Source organism: Ictalurus punctatus, chromosome 16 (genome assembly GCF_001660625.3).
Source record: "Ictalurus punctatus breed USDA103 chromosome 16, Coco_2.0, whole genome shotgun sequence".
In the NCBI taxonomy this organism is placed as follows: Eukaryota; Metazoa; Chordata; class Actinopteri; order Siluriformes; family Ictaluridae; genus Ictalurus; species Ictalurus punctatus.
The window spans coordinates 15,636,248-15,663,632 of NC_030431.2; the positions used below are offsets into that span (position 1 = coordinate 15,636,248).

The 27,385-nt window shown below is 37.2% G+C and overlaps 1 protein-coding gene across 5 annotated transcripts in view; it reads right to left on the minus strand.

Moving 5' to 3' along the window:
- Positions 1–27,385, minus strand: part of cadm2a (cell adhesion molecule 2a) — a 435,685-nt gene that overhangs the window by 18,441 nt on the left and 389,859 nt on the right. For 3 of the 5 annotated variants that reach the window (XM_017489959.3, XM_017489957.3, XM_053686620.1), the window contains 4 exons: positions 16,345–16,506; positions 14,962–15,052; positions 14,399–14,577; positions 4,997–5,110 (listed from right to left, as the gene is read on the minus strand). In XM_017489959.3, the coding sequence (XP_017345448.2) occupies positions 4,997–5,110; positions 14,399–14,577; positions 14,962–15,052; positions 16,345–16,506 (546 nt within the window). Of the gene's footprint in view, positions 1–4,996; positions 5,111–13,139; positions 14,320–14,398; positions 14,578–14,961; positions 15,053–16,344; positions 16,507–27,385 lie in introns of those variants that run through there. The other 2 variants (XM_053686621.1, XM_017489960.3) reach the window with 2 other exon arrangements.

The window sequence follows — 27,385 nt, forward strand, 5'->3', positions numbered from 1 at the left end:
TAAATTGTCCCAAGGGGTGAATGTGTGTGTATGGTATCTTGCAATGCAACCATCAATGGTGAATTCCTGCCTCATGTCCAGTTTTCCCAGGATATGCTCTGGATCCACCGGAATTCTAACAAGGATAAATTAGTTGCTGAAAGCAAGTGATTTAATTAGGCACTCTGATTGGCTGTGATGCAACCTCCCAGAGTTGAAAGATCCCAAAAAATTGCTAAATAAATCACAAAGATGTAAACCCACCATGTGTGTGTATATACTGTGTATATATATATATATATATATATATATATATATATATATATATATATATATATATATATATATATATATATATGTTTCTAAATAAAGAAAAAACTAACAAAAAACATTAAAGAGCAGTAAACAGTAGTAAATGGAACAAAGTCAATATTTGGTGTGATAAATAAATAAATTAATAAATAAATAAAAATATTAGTCTCTGGTACAATTAGTGCAGTTTTATAAGGAAATAAGCAGTAAGTTTTATTGAGCGTCTTGCAGAACCAGCCACAGTTCTTCTGGAGACTTTGATTGTCGCTCTCACTTCTTATTTTTGCAGCAAAACCCAGCAGCCTTGATTATGTTTTTTATCTGAAACGTGTCTCTTACATATTATATTGCTTTCTTTAATAACATACAAATATTTTTCTGTAATATTTAATTTTGTGCTAGAAAACTAATGTTTGGGAATCTAAAATGTTTCTATAATGTTCGATAATGTAGAAGTCATAAAATAAAAAATCTATAACAAAGTTTGTAGTAAAAAAATAGGTGCCTAAAACTTTTCACAGTACTGTATATATATACACACATACTGTAAACAGTGATGGCTGGTCACCATATTGAGTGGGAGGGCTAAACAATACTTTAGGGTTGACTAATAACATGGGATCTCATAATACTATTGTGCATAGTAGTAGTAGTAGCTGTAGTTCCAGGTTCTGTATTCCCATCATGTAATTTTTTTTACTTTGAATGGACAATGTTTGCTTAGTGTATTTACTTATAGTTTCTCTAAAGTCATTTTCAAAAATCAGTCACTGGGAAAGTAATCTACCTAGTTCATGTTTATCACACCTGCTACTGTATTTCAGATGTGCCTTATCAATCACTACTGATGACATTTTTGATGTGTTGGCCAAGCGTGTTTAAATAAATTAGCCCCAGTGAACAAAATTCTGAGGCATTTCACATTTTCACATGTTACATGTTTACAATTTACAGTCTGGGTTAGACAGAAATCAGAGTCAGTTTCCACTTCATACTATTCTGTGTATTTTTAGCTACGACTGGCAAAAGTCCAAAATAAGTCATAAATAATCCACTTTAAGTCATTTGTTAAAAGCAAATAGGACAATATGAATGTAAAAAACAAAACAAAACAACTTTAGCCATATTTTTATGTGATTTTCCCTTAAAAGAGAGCCATTTAAACTATCTAGTGTTGTATGTACTTATACAGTATAGTGTATATACAAAGCATACTGTAAGAACAACCAATTCACCAGGAAGCATGACAAACTAAATAAAAATTTACGCAGCAGTTTGATGACACACTGAGGCTCTCTAGTTAGCCCAAAGTCTTCAGTTTCACAGAGAAAAAATTGCATCCTTTTCACTCTAAAATTTGAACCAGCAATGATTTAAAGACAACTGGGATTTTATTTGCCAGCAGAATGGTGGGGTGACGAGGTTAACAAAGGATATAAATCCTGTTATTAAAGCACCCTATTAGTATAGAGCTATCATTTTGCTCTTGCACATAGAGTGCAAACACCTAAAACATACTTGTACTGCAGTTTCATAAGTTCTTCCTTTGCAACTACATGTCATCCAGTAAACAAACAATGTAAGGCAAAAAACTAGCACCAAATGTGACAACTTGAAATAAATTTTTGCTGCAATTACACAGCATTTGGGTTGTGTTTTGTTTTCCTCCCATATTTTCTGTCCTATTATGTCCTGGCTAATGAACCCGAAGCCTGCCCTCCCTGAATGAGATGGATTTGCACTCTCTTCTGCCCACCCTGAGACAAAAGGCATGACCAATCACTATGTCTGTGGAAGTGCCTCACTGGGATGATAACGCTGTGGGGGTGTGAGATAGGGCGGACACGCGCTGATTATGAAAAGTGAGCTGTAAATATTTTAAAAAATCCCTGAAACCCAAGAACTTTATTCAACCTTTCAGCTTCATAAGGTCACGGCTAATTTGCAAGCCATAAAAATGCATTTGGCAGATTTAACGCGGATGAGAGCTGCTCTGATGACATCGTTTGGGCCCGGCGCTTCTGTGCGGAAGAGTTATTATGCTCATTAAGCCTGACTGCCCGCTGCTGAAATCCCACCATTGATCGCAGACGCTGAGATGGGCGGCTAATGCACCGAGGGAAATAAGTGCAGTTAACACTCCAGACCTTTCATGGTACAGCAGCTATAAAGGGTTGCTTGGCTATGCAGGCTAGAGACTGGTAGACTGAAAGAAATAGCTAAAATGGCATAACATGCCTGAGAACAATTTTCTTTAAGTACAAAGAACTTCTGCTTTACATGACAACAGCAGAGTGAGAGATTTAATTTAGTGCTAAATGAAAGTAATTTCTATCAGTGTGTACCCAGAGTCTGATGCAAACCAGCTGCCAAATCTAAAGAGTTTCAGGGTTAGCTGGATGCCATTCTACCTGCTGCATAGGAAGACTTTCAAATAACCTCAGGCAGAGGCCAAAGGGAGAACATGTAATGTCTGTTATAAATCACAGAAATCTATATATAGCAGAAGACAATTGGGATTTGTTTTTCGCAAATTGATACAAGTTCTGTTACGTATCGCTATATATCAAAGGAGGTGAGGGTTGTGAGAGAGAACGTTCTGATTGGGGTGAGAGTATGTGCCACCCCAGCCTGTAATGTTACACCTCCCTGCCAGCACAGTTCAACACCTCCAACGTATGAGTTCTAGCTTACCATTTCCAGGTTACTTCCTGTTTTTAGAGTATATAAAGCCTTGCATCCCTAGTAATTGCAATACAGCATTGCGAAGTCTTGCCAAAGCCAGCATTTGTGTAAGTCGTGAACCATGTTTACTTTAATTGCCATTATGTACACTGATCTTTACCTTACCTCATGGGCGTAACCATGCATTCTTTGGGGGGTCGTGTCCCCCCAATGTTGATGAAAAACCAATCTGTCCCCCCAGTATACAGTACAAAATATTTTCTATATGTCCCCCTTTAATGAAGCCTGCCGACGGATCTGTCTCTTCTTCATCTATTCTGTTTATTTATGTCTATTCCTTTTCAATATATTTCCGTTTGTTAAGGAAAATAGGTGTGTGCCCCCCCTCCAGTTGTACACTTGGTTGCGCCCATACTCAACGCAAGTTCATTGATATATTTTAGCAGCACAGTCTGTAAGAAATGGAGACAGCAGCCAAGGGTAGAAAAGTGCAGCAGAACATACGAGCTTTTATTCAGACAGTAAGTAACTAGATACCTAAATAGTAGGTAACCTTAGCTTAGTATAGAAGGCATCATACCATGGCTTGGTTTCTTCTTAAGAATGTCAATTAACTTTTGATATTTGCATACCAGCGAAGTAGGCTAGGCTAATGTCAGTTCCAGTTTTTGACCATTAACGTTACATTCACTTGCATATCCTCCCACCGAATTCATTGTGAACCCTCACGTTGTGACAAACTGTTATAAATGCGAGTGAAAGTGAGGAAAGTTGCACAGCATTTTGTTCCTTTACACTACATTAGGCCTAAGGACAACTAAGTGATTTTACAAATATAAGGATCAGCATAATGCTGAGATGTGCTAGCTTGGCAACGAGAGATATGGAACTAATGTCTGAGTTGTGGCCATATTGTAGTTATCCATTCAGAACTAGTTATGGCAGTTTGTCTTTAGAATTAAGAAAAGAAAACTCCAGTACCCTTTACATAGCTAATGTTTCAGGTTACCGCTATATATTGCTGTACACTTTGTACACTTATTACATAGCAAGCTAAACAGCATGATGACATTAACATAATAAATGACACCACTTACACAAACAGAATATTCGGTTTATCAAATTAAAATGATCATCTAAGTCAGTCATTGCTCTTCTGGGAAAATAATGGTACCTGGTCACAATGCAGGCAGCACAGCATTGTTTGGAAGCATCCATGGGGAAATTGTATTTACAACATATATAGTGTTGAATTTAGTTTCATAGGTAGCCATCCTTTCTGAGTTTGTTTAAAAGTCGTGATTGTGTGTTTAAATGTTAGCGTGTGTGGTTTGCCTGCACACATCTTAACTCGCCTCTACCTGTTAGATAGGTTTCATGGTAGGTTATGGAGCAGAGAATACATCTGCCCACGGGATGTCCACATCACCCCACAATTTTCCCATGCTGTGGGAGCCTCTATCACTCAGAAATCGCGTGAATTCAAACGGTAACTGTAGTCCTAAAACTATGTTCCAAATATGTGAATTTTCAGTATCAAACTTTGGATGTTGGGGGAGGGGGCGCTTGGACCCTCCAATGTCCATACCATGGTTACGCCCTTGCCTTACCTATTATTTGCTCTTTGGATTTACTCTTTTAATTTGAAATATTGTGCATCTCTGCACTTTACCTTTACTACTGTTGTGGTTTTATCAACATACCATCATTCCATTTCCAGTCCCATACTGTAGATGTAAATATTATGTGATGCAGAATGAGTAGTACGTGTGATACACACATGTATTCCAAACCTGTTGTCTAACAGAGCAAAATGTCAACACAGAGTTGCACAGAACAGGAAAAACAGAGGCAAAGAACACCAAGATGGAAGCAGGACAAAACACTGGTGAGCACAAACATGTAAGAAAAGATAGGTAATAGACTGCCGATCCTAAAACAGAAGACAACATAGGACTGGTGGAGACAGGGGTGTGTGTGAGAAAGAGGAAGTGGTGGAAGGGCAGTGGGGTTACTGTACCTCTCTGACCGGTGACTGCAGAGTTGGACTGCTTGAAGTCTAATGGATCTGTGGAGTCTGGGAGGAAGGCTACAGGGGGAGGAGTTGTGGATGGAGAGGGTGTAGTGGGGGCATCTGGTCAATGGAACACATCACGCAAACAAATGCACAGGGATGGACGCAGACATAAACACAAAAAAACAAAACAAAAAACAAAACAAAAACAAAACATCAACATAGCAGTGGAACATATACAACAGAAATGTTTCATCTTGAATACATAAGGAGTAACATTCGTTAAGTCTTATAAGTTTAATACGTTATTTAACATGTCAAACCACAGGACTGTGAAAAACTGAACAGTGCACCGTGCAAATACAGCAAATATTTCAGAAAGATATGATAGACAGCCGATGCAGTCCAAACCACATGCAAACATTATTTTTATTATTATTATTATTATTATTATTATTATTGGTTACTCATTGTTTTTCACATTGTGTTTGTCCATGATTGTTCATTGTTTATGTATCATTGTATTGTAATGCATCCTTGAGCTTTGGAAAGGCGCTATATAAATTAAACATTTGTGTTACTTAAGACCCTCGTGTTGCTGCACACTTTGTGCAGTATTATTTATGTTAACCAGCCAACGAAGGCTGAGTATTATATATGCATTTCACTAAACAAGTCTACGGTTATGTTCATGCTAACTACCTTGATGCTAAGCGGTCGTGTGTTCGTGTCCTGTTTGTTTCATGCCTTGACTCAAGTTTCCTGTTTTGTCCTCGAATCGTGCTTCAAGTGTAAGACTGCGTTTTATGTTCGTTGACTTTGTGTGAATAAAGACTGTCATCTGCACTTGCTTTGCGCTTCCAAGTCTGTTTCATAACAAATAGTAGTAGTAGTAGTAGTAGTAGTAGTAGTAGCAATAATAGTAGGGTGGTGTATCAGTAGTAGTAGCAGTGTAATAGTACTAGAGTGAGTAGTGTATTAGCAGTAGTGTAGAATTAGTAGTAGTGTAGTATTAGTAATAGATGTAGTAGCAGTATAAAAGTAGCAGTGTAGAAGTAGTAGTAAAGGTGGTAGTAGTAGCAGTAGTGTAGTATTAGTAGTAGATGCATTTGTGTAGTAGCAGTATAAAAGTAGCAGTGTAGTAGTAGTGGTAGCAGTAGTGTAATAGTAGTAATGTAATAGAAGTCATTACTTCTGTGATAATCCCAGTGGTTAAGGTATTAACTTGTTCAATGAATCTACAAATGTCACATAATTAAGCAAATCGCACAAGCAAGAGTGCTGTTGAGTACTGTAGCACGATTGCAAGTGTGATATTGCTTTTATACGACAGTTTTATAAACAAGAAATTAATATTGAGTAAATAACCTTTAAGACACAACTTGCCAGATATTTTACACAGTCAAGCAGAGGGATACAAATAAATATCAGCACTCTTGGATCACTGCTTTATCCACTCAAATTACTGTACTGGAACTAACCATTGTATAAACAGGTAAAAAGTCCAAACTTTTAGAACTGGTGATAAGAACAGGTCAGTAGGGTATGTGCTATTCTCCTATCTCCTGTTTAAAAAAAAAAAAAAAGCAAAAAAAAAAAGAAGAAGAGTAACGTCAAAGTAAAGTTCATGCCAATCAGCTTTAACTAAATATCGCCATGTCCTACAGCTGAAATTGAGTGACCCTGGCTTTTAAAATGGCAGGTCACATTCAGAATATTCTTAATCCTGAATCTACCCCGGCAGCCTGTTTCTGTCATGACACACCGATCTTAGAAATGCATAAAATAATGTGTTTGGCCTCCTGATAAAGTTGGTAGGAGGCTGATAAGGTGAATCACCAGTCTGCTCTTTCTCTAATGAATCTGCTCTTTCAAACACACACTCTGTTCATACAGGAGAAAAATAGTTCTCATGTCTTTCAGGAGCTGATGTCAGAACATGAGGGTGAAATGAAGCTTTGCACCTGCCTTTTCCCGCTAAAGAACATTTTAGACAAATTTGTCATCACAGTTGTCATCGTTATACTGCATATTTTTCTGCTTGTTTGTGTGACTTATTAGAGGCAAGAGAATTTCCTGGCCTATAATAATGCAGAAAATACACACATATTGCTGAATGTCCTTCACCCATGTGCTGGTACTGCGTGAAAGTGTACATAGTATACAGTGGGGCACAGCACAAAATGTGACTAGATGTGGCTGCAAAATGTGCTTATCATACATCTCACATTGAAGTCTGATTTTCTAAGGTTGTAATTCATCCCACAAACTGCACCTGGAACCGCCAACAAAGTGTGCTCTGTTTGAAGATTGTGGTTTAAAAGCTGCTGTAAATAATTAAAAAGCTTGAGACTAGAAGAAATGTAACTTCAGTAGAGAAGACATAAGTGTGTTAAAGGAAATTCTTATTAAATAAAGAACAAGTAAATGGTGGCTGATTTGTTTCACGCTAATGAAAAGACTTATATGAACAGAATAATCCATAATACATAAGTCTATAAATAAACTGTATTCTGCTTTTCTTGTGCAGGTCTTGTAGCATTTGAAAAATTCAGAGTGGCATAAAAGTGAATCTTTATTTTGTTAAATGTCTTAAATATGATGAATTGAATACACGAGTTTGTGATGTATGTGCTATGACCAGGTTTGCCAGATCTACACAAAAGCTTCAATTGGTATTAAAACACGTAGCTGACCAGAATAGATCTTACACAAATGTCATAAAATAGTCTTGCATTATTAAACATTTTGGCATTAATACAAAAATATTTCTAAGACTTACTATAAAAATTATGTGTAAATATAGTTAAAAGGTTAAAAAGGAAAAATGTCTTGCATCCGTGCTATGAAAATGAAATTAAAGGGGACCTATTATGCAAAATTCACTTTTAAATGGTGTTTGAACATAAATCTGTGTCGGAAGAGTGTGTACACAACCACCTTACAATGGTAAAAATCCACCCACTCATTTTTTTATATTCCCAATAAATCATAAACAGTGTCTCAAAAAGAGCTGTTTTAATTTTCGCCCTAAGGTGACATCACGTTGGAACAAGCCCCACCCAGGGACTCTGCTCTATTAGCATATATCCTCCCCTGAGTGAGCTGCACATAGTCTGCCATGTTTTCCGCGCTGGAGCAGCTGCAGTGATAAGCTATGGTGATAAGAAGAAAGCGTTGTCTCAGTTTCGTAAGCGTTGTAATGTTCTGCTGTTGGCTGTAAGAATAAACATGAGTCTAAATATACTCCCGGCATCAGAGCCATTGAAGACACAATGGAGTAGTTTTATATTTGAAGGAAATGTGCCCCCAAAACAAAATTAAATCATTTTACACCAGACTGCTTTGTGAACGAGGGTCAATACAAAGAAGGATTTGCTAAAAATTTATTACATACAATACAGTGGTTGTCTTTTTGAAAACTGTGTACTTTTTGTGTGAATCATTTTACACCAGGCTGCTTTGGGAATGAGCAAGTTAGCAGATTACCCGGCTAACACAGTATACTAAACAGAGGTTGTTCTCTTCTGGAAAGGGGGCGGGGAGCAACAGTTCATTTGCATTTAAAGAGACAGACAAGAAAACAGGGTGTTTTTGCTTCCACCGAAAAAGGGGCATTTTCAGCATGGTATAATAAATAATCTGTGGGGTATTTTGAGCTGAAAATTCACAGGCACATTCTGGGGACACCTGAGACAAAATCTGAGATAAAACAAAGGCAACTTGAGTAAACACAAAATACAGTTTTTAAATGACAATATAATGAAGCCAAAAAGTTATCCAGTACCAACTGGGCATGTGTAAAAATTTATTTCCCCCCTTCGTTACTAATTATCCAAATCTATGAAACTGCATTCAAAATGGGGTTCTGCTGGACTAGACTGAACCAGGCTTGATTACTACAAACCCTATTCAGTAAATCAACACTTAAATAGAACTCTTTCAACAGCATGAAGCTGTTTAAAAGGTCTAACCCAGTAACACACTATGCCACTATACAAAGTTGGAAGGTGATTGAAATGCATCAGTCTGGGAAGGGTTACAAATCTATTTCAAAGGCTCTGGGACTCCAAAGGACCACAGTGAGTCCCATTATCTCCAAATGGAAAAACTTGGCACAGCAGTGAACCTTCCCAGAAGTGTCCGACCTTCCAAAATTCCTCCAAGACCACAGCAACTACTCATTCAGCAAGTCACAAAAGAGCCAACAAAATGACATCAAAGGACCTACAGGCCTCTCTTGCTTCAATAAAGGTCACTGTTCATGACTTCACTATCGGATAGACACTGGGCAAAAATGGCATCCATGGAAGAGTGGTGAGGTGAAAACCACTGCTAACCCAGAAGAACATTAAGCCTTGTCTAAATTTTGCCAAAACACACCTTGATGATCCTCAAACCTTTTCGGAGAATGTTCTGTGGATTGATAAGTCTAAAGTGGAACTGTTTGGAAGACATGGGTGACTTCCGTTACATTTGGTGTAAACCAAACACAGAATTCCACAAAAATAACATCATACCTATGGTCAAGCATGGTGGTGAAAGTGTGATGATGTGGGGATGCGTTGCTGCTTCAGGGCCTGGGCAACTTGCAATAATTGAGGGACACATGAATTCTGCTCTCTACCAGAAAATCCTAAAGGAGTATGTCCGGTCTTCAGTCTGTAAGTAAACTGAAGCATTATATAGCAAGACAATGATCCAAAGCATAGGAGTAAGTCCACTTCTGAATGGCTCAAAAAAGCTAACGTAAAGTTTTGGAGTGACCTAAACAAAGTCCTGAGTTGAACCAATTTAGATGCTGTGGCAGAACCTTAAGCAGGCAGTTCATGTTCAAAAACCCTCCAGTGTGGCTTTTTGAGGGGTTTTGAGGGTTTTTGGATGGTTTCAGGGTTTTTGAACTTCTTTGCAGAACTAAAGCAGCTCTGCAAAGAAGAGTGGGCCAAAATTCCACCACAGCATTGTTTAGTTGCAGTTATTGCTGCTAAAGGTGGCACAACCAGATTTTAAGTTTAAGGGGGCAATTCATTTTTCACATGGGTAATAGGTGTTGGATAACTTTTTTGTTTCAATAAAAAAATAAATTAAAAACTGCATAGTGTGCTTACTCAGGTTGCCTTTGTTTTATGTTGTATATCGTTTGAAGATCTAAAACTATTTAGCATGAGATATACACAAAAACAGAAGAAATCAGGATGGCCAAATACTTTTTCACAGCACTGTAGTACTCCAAGGAACAAGCATGGTGCTTACAACTTACAGCTGTTTTTTGTAAGTGGACAAAATCCTGTGCAAAATTGCTACTTCCACCACTGCTGCTTGCAGGTTAGTACATTGAATGGAAAATACTATATCACTATTTTGGGCTGACGTCCTCCCTCAAATGAATACCGTATGTATGAAGGAGAGAAGCACATTTTGTGTTTCGACATGCAAAGAACATAAACTGCATGTTTAGGCATGTATGGTAGTTTTGGAGGGTTTTCACACCCTAATTTTGCTTGAAATTTGGTGTAAACTGTTCAGTTTAAAAAAAAAAAAAACTTTATCAGGTTTTTTTAGTATGTACATATATATATCGTGCCATATACAGTGAGGGAAAAAAGTATTTGATCCCCTGCTGATTTTGTACGTTTGCCCACTGACAAAGAAATGATCAGTCTATAATTTTAATGGTAGATTTATTTGAACAGTGAGAGACAGAATAACAACAAGAAAATCCAGAAAAACGCATGTCAAAAATGTTATAAATTGATTTGCATTTTAATGAGGGAAATAAGTATTTGACCCCCTCTCAATCAGAAAGATTTCTGGCTCCCAGGTGTCTTTTATACAGGTAATGAGCTGAGATTAGGAGCACACTCTTAAAGGGAGTGCTCCTAATCTCAGCTTGTTACCTGTATAAAAGACACCTGTCCACAGAAGCAATCAATCAATCAGATTCCAAACTCTCCACCATGGCCAAGACCAAAGAGATCTCCAAGGATGTCAGGGACAAGATTGTAGACCTACACAAGTCTGGAATGGGCTACAAGACCATTGCCAGGCAGCTTGGTGAGAAGGTGACAACAGTTGGTGCGATTATTCGCAAATGGAAGAAACACAAAAGAACTGTCAATCTCCCTCGGCCTGGGGCTCCATGCAAGATCTTACCTCGTGGAGTTGCAATGATCATGAGAACAGTGAGGAATCAGCCCAGAACTACACGGGAGGATCTTGTCAATGATCTCAAGGCAGCTGGGACCATAGTCACCAAGAAAACAATTGGTAACACACTACACCGTGAACGGACTGAAATATCTGAATGATTCAGAGGACAACTGGGTGAAAGTGTTGTGGTCAGATGAGACCAAAATGGAGCTCTGTGGCATCAACTCAACTTGCCGTGTTTGGAGGAGTAGGAATGCTGCCTATGACCCCAAGAACATCATCCCCACTGTCAAACATGGAGGTGCAAACATTATGCTTTGGGGGTGTTTTTCTGCTAAGGGGACAGGACAACTTCACCGCATCAAAGGGACGATGGACGGGGCCATGTACCATCAAATCTTGGGTGAGAAAATCCTTCCCTCAGCCAGGGCATTGAAAATGGGTCGTGGATGGGTATTCCAGCATGACAATGACCCAAAACACACGGCCAAGACAACAAAGGAGTGGCTCAAGAAGAAGCTCATTAAGGTCCTGGAGTGGCCTAGCCAGTCTCCAGACCTTAATCCCATAGAAAATCTGTGGAGGGAGCTGAAGGTTTGAGTTGCTAAACGTCAGCCTCGAAACCTTAATGACTTGGAGAAGATCTGCAAAGAGGAGTGGGACAAAATCCCTCCTGAGATGTGTGAAAACCTGGTGGCCAACTACAAGAAACGTCTGACCTCTGTGATTGCCAACAAGGGTTTTGCCACCAAGTACTAAGTCATGTTTTGCAGAGGGGTCAAATACATATTTCCCTCATTAAAATGCAAATCAATTTATAACATTTTTTGACGTGTTTTTCTGGATTTTTTTTTTTGTTATTCTGTCTCTCACTGCTCAAATAAATCTACCATTAAAATTGTAGAATGATCATTTCTTTGTCAGTGGGCAAACGTACAAAATCAGCAGGGGATCAAATACTTTTTTCCCTCACTGTGTGTAATATATATCTATCTATATATATATATATATATATATATATATATATATATATATATATATATATATATATATATATATATATATTTATTTTAGGATTGTGTATGTTCTGATCATTGATGAAAGATGAAAACTTTTGTCAGTTGACACTACTGTTCAGTACTGACTATGTGCTTTTTATAAACTGTGATATCCAGTTAGCTTATTATTCTTACAGGAAGTTGTCAGGTGTTGTAGTGCCAACATCATTAGGAGCTTTGATTATCTGTGTCCTTACAGTGCTCTGACATTTCCGCAGTCCCCAGCTGGGACCTCTACCCTGTACCCTTTGCGCTCATTAATCAAGTCTCACAAACACGAGAGAAGAGAAATGTGAGAGAACAGAAAGTGTTAGTGAGAGGCAGTTCCTGTAGGCTAGGTTGGATGGAGATGTGTATTGTGGCATTTCACTTTATTTCTTTACAGAGAACTCACAGCAATTATGCAATTCTTCAAACATAAGAGATTGAAATTTTCATATTCAAATATCAATATATACCAAATGACCTAGTAGCAGACTCTCCAAAAACCTACACACATATACAGTGCCCTCCACTAATATTGGCACCCTTGGTAAAAATGAGCAAAGAAGGCTGTGAAAACTATCTTTATTGTTAACTTTTTGATCTTTTGTCCAAAAAAAAAGTCATAAAATTACACTGCTCTCATGGATATCAAACAACTGCAAACACAACACAGTTACTGTAATTAACAGTGTATGAGGGTAAATAACTTTTTATTAACAGTTAAAATAAAACTTTATGTAACAGTTAACAGCTGTGTAACACCGCAGCTTTCCTTTGGATTAACTGATTGCTTTTCAAATTAAATGACAGGTAAGACTTGGCTATATTGTTATTGTTTGTTTTTCATATAGAACAATATATATATATATATATATATATATATATATATATATATATATATATATATATATATATATATATATATATATATATATATAGTAACAGCAATTTTCTAATGGTTGATGAACAGTACAGAGAGAATGTAATCTGGAATGTCAAACCAAAATGACTTGTGTTTTTCACGAGTCTTAGCTGTGATGTGCAGCAAAAGGAGTTTGAGCTTCACAAAATGGGAATTGGCTATAAGAAAATAGCACAAGCATTGAAAATGCCCAATAGCAGCATCAGGGAAATAATTAAGAAGTTCCAGTCAACTGGAAATGTTATGAATCAACCTGGAAGAGGACGTGTGTCTATATTGTCTCAACTCACCATGAAAAGGATGGTTCAGGTGGCCAAAAAATGTCCAAGGATCACAGCTGGAGAATTGCAGAAGTTAGTTGCCTCTTGGGGTCAGAAAGCCTCCAAAACTACAATCTGAAGTCACCTACATCACCACAAGTTGTTTGGAAGGGTTTCAAGAAAAAAGTCTCTACTCTTATCCAAAATTAATCTCAAGCATCCTCAGTTTGCCCTACTGGACTACAGTTTGACCTTCACTACTGGAACTTCAAATGGGATCGGGTTCTATAGTCAGATGAAACCAAAATTTTTGGCAATAAACACCAGAGGTGGAACTGAAGAGGAAAGTCCTCCAGCCTGAACCTCGAAATCTGGAGAGATTCTGTATGGAGAATGGACACAGATCCCTTGCCATGTATTTTCTAACTTCATCAGGCATTATAGGAGAAGACTCAGAACTGTTATCTTGGCAAAGTGAGGTAGCAGAAAGTATTGATTTAAAGGGTGCCGATATTTGTTGCATACAGGAGAAGAGTATTTGTGTGAATTTTTTGGACAAAAGATCAAAAGGTTAAGAATAAAGACAAATTTTCACAGCCTTCTGTGCTCATATTTACCAAGAGTGCCAATATTAGTGGAAGGCACCATATACATAGCAAATGCAAGATATTAAATGCTCAGTATGTGCAAGTTATGGTTATTCTCTGCCCACTGAGCTATGATAATGCAAACTACATGAACCTTTTGTCAATATTTCAAAGTTCTAATGGGTTTTCCACAGTAATAACCTGTAAACTTTGTGCTAGCTTTAGAAACAGGTCTGTGAAAAACATGAAGGTCACTATGCAATCAATTTCAAAGGATCCTAAAGATATTCTGATGTATGGAATGGGTTTTTACAGACACAGTGTGGTATGGGAAAACTTTTAAAATAGCTGGAAAAGCATCAGGCACCTGCAGGGGTGAAAACACCTATTTCAGTACATCACACAGGTCCCTTTCTAACATGATCACACTCGTTTTTTGCACTCACCGTACACAAAGAGCACATATTCAGCATGGTTGGTGCCCAGATGATTGCTGGCTTCACAGCGGTAGGTGCCGTTGTCCGTTTTATTTAAGGATATGAAAGTGAGATCTCTGCCATCCACAATCAAGCGGTCCAAGTCTGGCAGTTTGCCTCCATCTTTTGTCCATTTCACTGGGTCTGGCCTGAGAAACATGCCGAAAATTAAGGGAGGTTTTTTTATAAATTGGATTTTGGAACCTCATATGGAAATGATTGAAGTGATCCTTCAAACAAGCACACTTATTGGGCCTTGTTTACCAATCACAGTGTGCAAATGTTTTCTGAGGCCAAACTGAACAAAAGTCCCTTGCTAGATTTACAAAAGTTTCAGTAACAAACATGCATATGTTGATGAAGACTAATCGTTCTTAAATTACCAAGTATATTCATGGAACAGCTGATTTACATTTATTGGCACCTACAAAACTCCATAAAATGCAAAAACCTCACAGAACGTTGAAAATATCAGAATAACTAAATAAACTAAAGGTAAAACAACGTTTGTTGAGACAGTGTGAAAGACTTACGAGGGGTTTCCGTTAGACACACATTCCAGTTTGAGAACATCTCCTTCTTGCGGAAGTGCTTGAGAATGCCTGATCTCCACACGAGGAGCATCTGCATGGACAGACAGCTTCTTAGCCAGCGAAAAGCAGACGGCTGTATAGATACTGAATATCCAAAACACAACCTATGTTCTATACCTTGTAAATAAAGTATAACTGCAACACTTAATTTTTAGTGTCATCTTTTGATCATTAATAATTACTGACTAACTGTAGAGTGCCAGAGAAAATCATACTAAAATACTGATCTTGATTTGTTTTTTGTTTTTTTATATATATGCAATTCAGTTCAAGGACAGAACCGATTCTGTTTGAGACAGAATGATGCATGAATCTACTGAAGGTTGTGGCTAAACAAATAATGCTGGTAGAGAAAAAACTAAGAGAAAAAAATAAAAACAAACAAAACAAAAATGGTCCTCTTCACTGGTGTGGAATTTCTTTGGATTTAAAGGCATTGATGATAGGCAGGTGTTGGGGACGTGTTCCCAGCACTTTGACATTCACAATTTTACATTAACATTAACAGTGACCCATACAGAGAATGAATTTTACACCCATCAATTTTGGAAACTTCTGTTTAAAAATCCTTCATATTTAAAAGCTCATGGCAGAAATGGATCCAAACGCTTTCTATAAAATATTAGTCTAATCCCACTGATAGTGTTTCTCATGGTGGTGACTAATACATTTTCTCCTCTATGGTCTCTCCTCTCTTCTAACATATAAATTAGCAGCATGGGGCTCCTGAGTAGCACAACAGAAAAGCGTTCGAAGCATGATTCCGAATGCAAGTGATGTCACAGCCATTCATGGACAGGACACAAGGGAGCAAAATTGGCCGTGCTCTCAGGGTGGAAGTGATGGCATACTCTCTCCCCTGTCAATCACAGTGACAATCATGGGTGCCTGTGAGTTCATGTATGCAGAAGATTTTCCTCTGAGGGTTTTACACTGCCCTGTGAGGCTGCATGAGTATCATTTAAAAAAGGTAAGGTTGGATGGCTTCATATTTCTCAGGGGAAGCATGTGTTGGCCTTCACTCTTCCTGGTTGTTAGCTGTCATGTGATAGGGGAGAGCTGGCTGGTGAGTGGGAATTGGCAGGAGTGGGTCTCTAAGTTTTTTTTAAATGTTTTTTTTTTTTTTATGTTTGTGTCACATATGTAAGTGATTCTGATTCTTATTCCAATACAATGATAAAATAGCATTATTGTATCATGTTTTTACAGAACATTATAATCATGATGGCAAAAATTCAGATAATAGTGAAATGAATAAATGAAAGCTAATATGGAAATAAACACTAAATGAAAGGCACAGATTTATCTTAGGACAGGACTTACAGTGCACTTCCAGCACCTCGGTTGTTTGCTGTGGGACAGCCCGCAGTGCCTCATGGACCACTTTACATGTGTAGGCCACACCATCATCATTCCTGTCTACCTGCAGCTGCAGTGAGCTCCTGACCGTGAATGTCTTCCCACTGGCATTTACCTCTTTTGCCCCTGCACAACAGTATACAGACAAAATTGACAAATTTACATTTAATTGTAAATATCAAACTGTTGTGCTCTTCATCTCAAGGGACACTAATTAAATTAACATACAACTATATATGAGAATAGAAGGTTTATTTAATGCATATAATAAGCGGCAGTAATTAAAAACATGATTAGCACGGTGACAGCTGATATACTCAATATCACAAAAATATTTTTTATAATCAACCCAGTCTTATAGGAAAAAAAAAAAACGTTTACATGCAACTAATTTGCAACACCTTATACATGATGAATATCAACTTTTTTGTCACAATCACACGTTGTACAACATATTAACTTTCATTAGATACTCAGTAGGTCACATTCTGCACCACTGTCATTTAACCACACCCACATGTTCACTAATGAGATTTGTATGTAATAAATATATTTAACTTATTTTTAGACATAACTACAGGTCACATCATGAGTAATTTAGTGTTATATTGCCTGATGTTTTTAGAATCTCCAGTTTTGGGAAGCCTGTTTCCTCTGTAGCCTTAGATTCCTGTTCTTGGCTGACAGGAGTGGAACCCGATGAGGTCTTCGGTTTGACATGTTTTGCATTCTGAGATTGTTTTCTGCTCACCATGGCTGTAAAGTGATTGTATGAGTCACTGTAAACTTCTTGTCAGTGGCCACTCTTCTCAACAAGGCACTTCCACCTGCAGAACTGCTGCTCACTGGATGTTTTTTTGTTTTTCACACCATTCTATGTGAACTCCAGAGTGTAAATCCTAGGAGATCAGCAGTTTCTGAAATATCAAACCAGCCCATCTGGCAGCCAACAACTATGCCATGGCTGAAGTCCCTGAGATCACATTTTCCCCATTCTGATTTTTGATGTGAACATGAGCACTGAAGCTCTTGACCTGCATCTGTATGATTTTATAGTGGATGGTGAGTGTATGTTTAGTCTTTAAAGCGTAATAACATAAACCTAATTGCTTCTCTTCTTGGTGGTTGATAAAGAATATTGGGATTGCAAATCATGTAGTATTTGTGAAAACATTTTTTAAATTAGTTACAGACTACAGATGAATATTAGCTGATGAACGATCTGTACTCTTTTGCAGTTTTCATTCCAGTCGTATCAAATAGATGGGTATAAAGCAAAACACTAAACAGGGATAAATAGTACTAATGCCCATGGACTGCAAAGAAAATGGCTTTTTAACCATCCAGTGTTGACCTGACACCTGCTGCAGAACACACCTCTTTGCCACCTCTCATTATAAAAATATGGAGCTCTGGCCATTCTTCACACAGTTAGAAAGTGCTCTTTAAAACACATAAATGTCCATTCAAATGGCAAAGGGCTTTCACATGGGACATGATAATCTTTCCTTCCCCATTCTTTTTTAAAGAAAGGCATTCCACCAGGCAAATTCACAATCATAATGCATACATAAAAAGTTAAATAGCAGTTTGAATGGAATAAACAAAGAGAATTATTTAAAAATCCTTAAAACAGACTTGATCAAAGCACACTTTTCCTCAGGAAGCTTCTCTACATTAAAAAAAATCTGATTTCAATATCAGCACAATATGCATAATCAGAGTTTGTGATTCGCCACTGCAGAATAAAAGAAACCATTTGATGAACAGAGTTGGAAGAATCTCATCTATTTGATGGAGTAGAGTAGGGCAGAATACTAAAATGTCTCAGAAGCTAAAGCAATGCAACAGTTTGCTTATTTGCATTCAGATTCCATTTGATCAGTCAGCTATCCATACAAAGCATTCAGAATGTACTGGATGTAAATTTGAATGTAAGTTTTTACTGAATGCAAATTAATGTGATGGGGTCTGCACTGAATGTCAAGTACTTCTGTAGCTTAGTCAGTCAGTCTGTCTGTCTGTCTGTCTTTACACCAGTCCTGCTATCACTTACAAACTGTCAGTCAACCTTAGCTCTAGTCAGCTGTCACCATGAGGACCGAAATTTCTTTTATTATGTAAAATTCAAAAGACATTTGTTTAGCATTCACAAAATGATGTTAAGAACAAACAAGGAGCATTTTATATAAGACCTAAAGTTAGAACAAAAATAGAATCAACATTATGGAGGATGTTTCTATCTGTATTGTAAAAAAGATGCATCATGTTATGTCATGCATGTATGTATATATGTATGTATGTATGTATGTATGTATGCATGTATGTATGCATTTATAAATTTGTTTGTTTATCTGTTTATTTATTTTAAGTAGTTGCAATCCATATTATTTCCTTGCTGAAATACAGTATGTGGATTAAAGTCTTTTAATGCAATAATCACAATTGCTCACAAAACTAACACTGTAGGTACTTCATATAATATAAGAATTAGAGAATTGGATTTTTTCCCCCATGGTTCAAGAATTTCTTTAGATCATCATACTGTTTGCCAGTCTATTGCAGGGGACCATGCACACACACTTTCATGAATTTATTCACACTTAGGGCAATTTAGCAAAGCCAATCCCCCTGCCAGCATGTTTGCATGTTTGGAGGGGTGAGGGGTGGGAAGAAACCAGTGAACTCAGAGGAAGCTCTGCACAGACAATAATCCAAGGTCAGGATCAAGCCAGGGACCCTGGAGTGCCACCCTGCTGCCTGTGCGTTAATCATGATACGTCATTTTCAGGAATTTTGCATAACATGGAAACAGATTCTTTTGCATTTTCATTTGCTGACTTAAAATTGAAATGAGAACCCTGCTTATATGTTGGTATCTCATCAAATCATCTATCCATGCATCTGTTTGGAATTAATCTGCATAATGGAGGAGACTGACTTCCTACTTTATCTCTCAGTCTCTCTCAAAGTAGGAGATGTGCCAGCAGACAAGTTCAAAATTAAGGTCAACATGTTTTACATTAATATTTATGAAGGAAAATCAACAAGGTGTTACTAACAAACATACACACACACACCTTACATTGTGCCCACACCCACACACACATAACAGTGTGCCCACAAACACACATGTGCAAATACCAATCTTTATTAAACGCACACTGCATTTGAAAATTATATTCATAGTTGGATACAAGCTAGTGCAAATCATAGTCCTCTTTCGCAGTGCTAATTTCACTTTTAAGGCTATATGCCTTACCCGATTTTCCTGGCATTCAGAGATACAGCTAAAGCATAAGTCAACACAGAGAGCGGCAGGAAAGGTGGAAGAAGAAGCAAAAGATTAGCATTTCATTTTAGCTGCAAGCGGACTGGAATTTAAATACTCATTTCCAACAAGGCATTCATATCAACAGGAGAGAAGAAGGTTGCATGCAGAGTCAAGCAGTTTATCCTCCACTAGACAGAGAGTAAGAGAGAACGAGAGGAGAAAATAACCTGTTCCACAAAAATATCACAATTCATACTAACTTTACTTATGTTCAGGCTAAAGAGACAATACGGTGCGAAATGTCAGGAAATGTGAAAACATACTGAAATTTAGACTCAGGTTTCAAACCCTTCAGATTTCACAGACTTTTAAATGTCTGTTTTGTGTCAAAAACAGAACAGAATGAAAATGGTTTGATTTAAAACATAATTTTGCCCTGTCAAACATTATGTTGTTATGATTTCCACTTTTGCATTGTTGTTCCCATGACGATGAATGCAGTTTGCTTGTTTATTGGTTTCTATTTTAGTCCTAACCCCTGTCTGGGCATTGGTTTGTTACCTGATTGTGCTCACCTGTTCTGACTTAGTCCTTGGTTAGTTTGTCTGTGTATGCTATGTTATGTCTGTGTGATGAACTGATGTTTTATTATTCCATTAAGTATGAGCATTGTTTTTCGAGTTCTGTGTTTGTTTGTACTTTCTGATTTTGTCCCTTGCTTGTTTCCCTCATTTCTGATTATGGATTATCTTTGCTTAACTTTGCCTGCCTGTTTTTTTGACCCTTGTGTTTTGACCACCATGAAACTATAAAATGATTTGCCTGAATAAAGCTGCATGTAACAAACACAATATTTACCCCCCTTAACACCAAGTTGTCTGTCTTAATTAAATGAAAGTCATAAACTACATAGCATAGGAAGCTAATATCGACTAGTTAATTTTTGCATAAATAAATAGCTAGCTAACTCAAAACTGGCTAGCTAACTTACTTATCAAGCTAACTTAGCTAATATTTGCAGGGGAAAAAAAATCTGCCAGCTAATGTATGTAACGAGCCTTTGGGTAATGAGACAAGCTGAAGTCAATGTTTTTTTTAAGCAAGGGAATAAAACCTTTGCATGAATACACATAATATTGTCTTGCAATGACCCTTAATTTTAAAACTATGCAGCTGTAGAAGAAAAAATGCAGCACATCTCAACATTTCTTTAATATCTAAATTTATATTTGCATTTTTGTTCATATATTTACATTTCATCCATACAGCTCAGAAGGAGGATCTGTATGGCAGCCAAATGGCTTCACATTTATACTCTGTATAGAACAATGTTATTAACTATCTATGCACATCTCTATACCCATTTATAGTCCTGCTTACACAGAACAAAAATATTAAAAACAAATAAGGATGCAAAACATAAAACAAGAAACTATTAAAGGATAATACTCATCAATGAAGAATACATACAACATACAACATCTAAAAATAAAAAGAGCAATAAAACCTATAGCAATTTTAAAACAGTGATAATGAATGATATATCCTTCATCTGAGGTGGCGTGACTGGGCGAGATGAGCTCCACTGTATTGCATTAGCTCTTCTCTTGCTCAGTAATATTATCTGTCTAATCCACACAAGGCATTTCACTGCTGCCAGGAGCAGTGAAAGGAGGAGATGTGGCAGCGTGATTGTGAGAGCCAGGTTGGCATTAATAATCTCTCTCTCAATTTCTATTATCTACAGTATCTTCACACCACAAACACTTTACAGTTTCCTGTCATTCACATAATGTAGCCATTTCATAAGGCTCAGGGGACTCCTGCTGCTACATACACACAGCTTACACACCCAGAGTTTCCAGTCTTTATTAAACTTACACTGTGGGTGTAATTACAATTATAATGAGGCACAATTTAACAAATCAGAGCTCATTTTAACTTACATTTTCAACAGCACAAAGAACTCAAGAGTAAGTCATAGGCTATACTTCAAACTGCACACCACAGGGGATACACTTTAATACCATAATATGTAGTCATAGCCATATAACACTGACAAGTGGCAGCCTGGGAATTGTGACAGCTATAGTATTTTATATTGTAGTTTCCAAGGTGAAGGATTTCATTCCACATCTACTGAAAACTCAACGCGTATAATCAAATCTAATTATGGAATTACACATTTACAATGTGAAATGAATTCTAACTTTAATTGCCACCATCATCCACATCAACATCCGTGTTCTTATCACCTGTAGTCTGCATCGTAATTTCTGTTCATGCTAATATTGATAGGGAAATCATTATTGATTTATTCAGTGAGTTCTGTTTTGTTGAAAAAGTCTTGTTTTACTGTCCTTTTATTAGGTTATTTAACATTTTAAAACTTTATCCACTGTAATCTGTATAGAGTGTGTATGTACTCTTCTTTGTTTTGATGATGATGTGATGAAGTGAGTATCACATATAATTTGATGGCTGGTACAGTACGTGATCACAGACTGAATTGATTATACTGTTTCAACATGAATTTTCATATTTTTTCCCCCCTGAATTCAGCCACAGCGGCATCCGATGGGTTTTCCCAGACCATCAACTTACATTTTTGTGATGGCCAAGGAATTCTGACTTGAAGACTTTCATTGAACTCAGGCAAATGTTTTCTTTATATCTCTCTAAGAGAAAGTCTTGACATTAGCACATGTCAGTGCTAAAAAAAACAAAAAACAAAACAAAACAAAAAAACCACTCTGTATGTGTCATTAAATTAGCCAGATGTTGCTAATACAGTGAAATTATTTGCTCTGTTAAACCTGAGACAGCTTCCATAATGAGCCAGTTCTCTCTTGGGCTTACATAGGAGGGTTGAGCATTAGCATATCTATGCATTGCTGTGGACAGAACTACCCCACCTTCCACCCCCATTTGACAGGATGAAAGCTTAAGCAGCAGGAGATGCTAGCTTCCTTAGAGTCACTGCTCGTTCCCCTGTTCACTCGCTTTCTCTTGCTGTCTGTCCCACTGACACAAATGGCAGACTTGCAGTCCTCATTAACACATGCCTGTGAGGTCTGTGGGACTGTCTGAAGTGTAAAAGGTATCCTGTTTCTCATTTAGGTTTCAAAAGGGTACCCATGAGTGTCCTGTATTAGCTCCAAATCTGCCCTTTTGGAGAAATCCACATCAATACGGATTCAACAGAGATCAAGATCTGATACCAATTGCCATATTGGCTAAGACCACCTACATAATAGATTATGAGTAAAAATAGGTCTTGACTTCTGTTGATTTTGTGGCATTGATTCAACTAAATCATTAGGCTTGAATTACAATCATTGTGTTATACTGGAGCATAAGTGTGTTATACAGGAGAATCATTGTGTTATACTGGATCATCACTGAGTTACACTGGAGTACAATCATGGTGACTCCATTAGCATCACCACTTGGCTCACTGAAACACATGATGCACACACATGGTCAAAACATATTGTTGTACGCTGTGCTTATGGGACTGTGAAATTAGTGCGCCTTCTCAACCTCTCCCATGTCTGTTGGAAGTCTTTAGACAGAATTGTGTAGCGGAGCGATGGAATATTTTACCAACTGGCTAATCTGCACCATGCTGAGGTAGAGTGCAAAAAGTCCATTCATCTGATAACCATGATAAAGCACATTCAATCTGTATAAGGTGTTCGATGCAAGTCTCAGTATCAGCTTTGTGCTGTGTAGAGGACTGTGAAGTGGAATGCATGACTGGAGTATGATAGAGAACAGGATCGCAGCCCATGTTTTATTCATCATTCAGGCACAACACTGAGTTATTGTGTGAGCAGAACTGTTGCACGGAAGTGAACTAAGACAAAGGGACACACAACACATGGACACAGTAACACACACAGAGGGTGTGAAAGCGAGAGGTTTTTTGCAGTAGCACTGCAATATTTGATCTCAGAGATCTCTGAAGATTTGCTTAGAGTGGAAAAAAAATACACATTTATTGCTGAGCGAGGTAAGAGACACAGGGGAAAGACGAAAGAGATGGCCAGCAACCCAGAGACTGAAAATTTAATAGAAGCCAGAATGCCAGTGTTTTGCTTCCATATGACTGTTATTCCCTGAATGGGGCTCCAAAATAAACGCCTTTATCTCACCATGAGTGTGGTGGAGAGGTGCTGAAATCAGTGATGACAGAGACTGTCACCTCACTCGTGTGCATGTGTCTACACACACACATACACACATATACCCACATACAGTACAAACTCAAAACTAAACACATATATGAGCATGCACAGTTATAGAAAGTAACAATTAGCACAAGGAAATACCAAACGAATCTACCACTAGCTACACTATTCATGATGCTCCTATGCTTATTATACTACTTAATTTTCATAGTAATCCTAAAGACAGCATTCCTATATATTTGTGACCTCTGCAAAGCTGCTTTCATCTCTTTCTCTATCTCTGTCTTGATCTTGCTCTGCTTTTTATTTATTTATTTTTTTGATGCAAACTCATTCTGTATATAAGAGCTTTGCTTGTGTTATTGAATCCATCTATCTCTGTTTCATATGCATGTGTTCATGATGAAAACTTCTACCACATTCTGCACAGGGAGTATAATGTTTCCCCTGAACTGGAGTTTAGATTGACAATTCTGAGTGCTGCAAAACACATATTTACACATCATATCCAGTTCAGAATCTGATTCAAGCCACCTGCTCATAAATCCTCAAATAAAACTAGTCTCAAGTGCATGATGGATGAGATTCTCCTGTGGCTTACGGTGGAGCAAAAAAACAAAAAACAAACAAAAAACAAACCAAACCAAAAAAAAAAAAAATCTATCATATACACTGATGAATAAAGAATATAAGCATTACAAAACAATAAAGCAGTAAAACAGAGGTAATTTTTGAAGACCACTGCAAATCCTTATATACTAAGCTTAACACTCTGAGAAAAGCCACAAAAGACCTGCTGGTTCCTTCTGACCAGAAAAAAAGTTACATATTTTTGTTACAGCTCTATTTCTACAATATTATATGTTTATATAAATGTATAAATCCTCAAGCGGTGACCTTGAATTCATTGCACTATGTATGTTCATAAGTATGTACTTCTTTGAAATCTAGAAAAAGAGAAATCTACATCCAATTACAAGCACACTAGTGAGAACAAATGCATGTGAAAGCATTTAATAGAAGTTCTGTCAAGGGAGCAACACCTGTTTTCACTTCACACACTATTAATATACTCCTGGCCCTGAGAACACCTTCATTACAACTTGAGAACAAACCCAGTTAATAAGAATTTAAATTCTGCTTCACCAGAACTGGGTTTTATCAGCAAATGTTTATCAGTCAATCCAGAGCAAATCACAGCATCAGTATATAAAGGGATTTAAACTAAATAAGCTGATTTCAGCTGCTTTCTCATCTACAGCGTCAGCAATCCCTCATGAATATTCTTCTGTTAAACCTTATTTTTATGTCATTCCATTTTCCTGAAGCTTGTCACTAAATGCTATTTGAATATTTGATTGTTAATTACAGTTAAATGAGCAGCTCTCTATCTCTTTTATAGCTAATCCGACTTCAGCGAACTATTATGTCCTCGTTAAATCCACTGTCAGATGTTATCTTTAACTACAATGTTCCAGTCTGTTCTATTTTGTGTTTGGGTTGGTGAATATAAGACTAATTACCATTCTGACTTTGTGGCACAAATAAAGTTTAAGCTTCAAGCTGGATTACATAAAAGTTTAAAAGTGCAAAATTAAAAACCATATTTCTAAATATAAACTATCTAATCTATCCTAGTTTTTAGAATTTAGATGGCATGTAATCCTATTGTTTTGTTCATTTAAATTCGGATAAAAATAATTCATTGATTGATCAATTTTTCATTTGTAGCTGAGAAGGCTCAAATGTGTGATTACTGAAACCCCATGCTCCAAGTGTAAATTAATTAATAAATTGAGTAATTAATTAATACATTAATTAAGAAATTGATTAATTAATTAATTCACAAAATATATACAAACAGTTGAAAGTTCAATGTCCAATCAAAAATAAAATAAAAATAAAATAAAAAAATAATCCTCTTGCACACAGACAATTCACCTGTCCAACACTAGATGCATTTAAGTGTTGTTAGGAAATACCTAATTTTCTACATGGAAACAGCATCCAAAACTGAGTTTGTCAGCAGCCATACTTGCTGGGTCAACATGTGGATCTTACTCACCTTACTGTGAACTCACTTCTTGCCTTTAAACTGCAGCTCTACCAAGGCTACTATTGAGTCTCAACAAAGGCTACTACTTTTCGCTTAACCTAGAAGACAAAAAGCCCCAGCCTTTACTTGATATGTGTGTGTGTGTGTTTTTTTTTTAGCCCCTCCTAGCTCATTTATATCAGCTGGCCCTATTTGTAAACATGTTTCAAATTAAGTCACGCTACACATTAAAATAAAAGATCAACAATTTTTTTTTATTAGTGTGTTTAATCTGATCATCGTTGATGCGATCCACCCACAGTTCAGAAACAAGGATTTCATTTCATGTGTCAACACAGTCATTAACAAATCGATCCAAGAGGGTTCGGCAGAAAAGTTTTCAACCAAACCCAAAACCATTATTCAAGCATGAAGTCCTAACAAGGAAATGAACAAGCCAAGTTAGACTGGCTTCCTCTCACTTCTCGCTCGGCAGAGACGCAATAATCACACAGCACGCAGAATGGTCTCGTTGCAAATTAGAACAGCTGTATTTTTAGAGCACTGCACAGTGCTCAAACAAAGGCAATCAATGCCTCCTGCTTGGAATGCACAGCACAGAAAACCTGGAGTCGATCACTCAACGTGCTGCCACGTTCCAGTTATTATGCTGCCTTTTACCTGCTTGATTACCAGAAAGACAACTGGGCAAAAACAGATATGTGTATATACGCTTCACGCATAAATACCCAGAGAATGGTACATGCATTTCATACAGCCTACTCTCTAGGGATAACAAATGACTGACAAGAAACTAGCTTTAATCATTATTAATAAGACAATAAAGTCAGATATGAGATAGAAATCTAGTATGCTGTTGACACAAATATGTGTCTGTAGAAGAATATTACTTCAATACAGTGCCAAAAAGATGCATCATTACTATGGAGCTTCACAACATCTACTGAACAGAATTATGATACAGTTAGCTGTATTATATATGTCAGTAACTTATATATACTGTGTAGGAGTTAGCTGTCAAGTGATGCCCTTTTCATCCTGACGCTCTAATTCTGCTCAGAGCTATTTCCACATGTGACTCACTTTCTGTTGTTGTGGAAGGGCCCATATGGATGATCTAAAAGTTGACAGTTTACAGACTCACCGTATTTGTACCTGTAATCATAAAAACAGCCATGTGCTCATCCCAGGCCTCTTATTCACAATATGCTCATACTGAACATCCATTCAACACACTTAGTACTGACTTCAAAATATACAGTTGTAGAGTAATAATTTACAATCACACCATCTGGTGTTACCTAGAACGGGATGGGTTCTGTTTTGAGCCTGGTTCTGGTTCTTGATTTGTGTGTCTATTGTTAAAAGTGCTATACAAATAAAACTTTACTGAATTGAAAACACTCACTGCTTATTATTTCAATAACGAATAAACTTCTACTGAATCTTAGCATGACTGGAAGCTAATCTGTTAGACCTAAA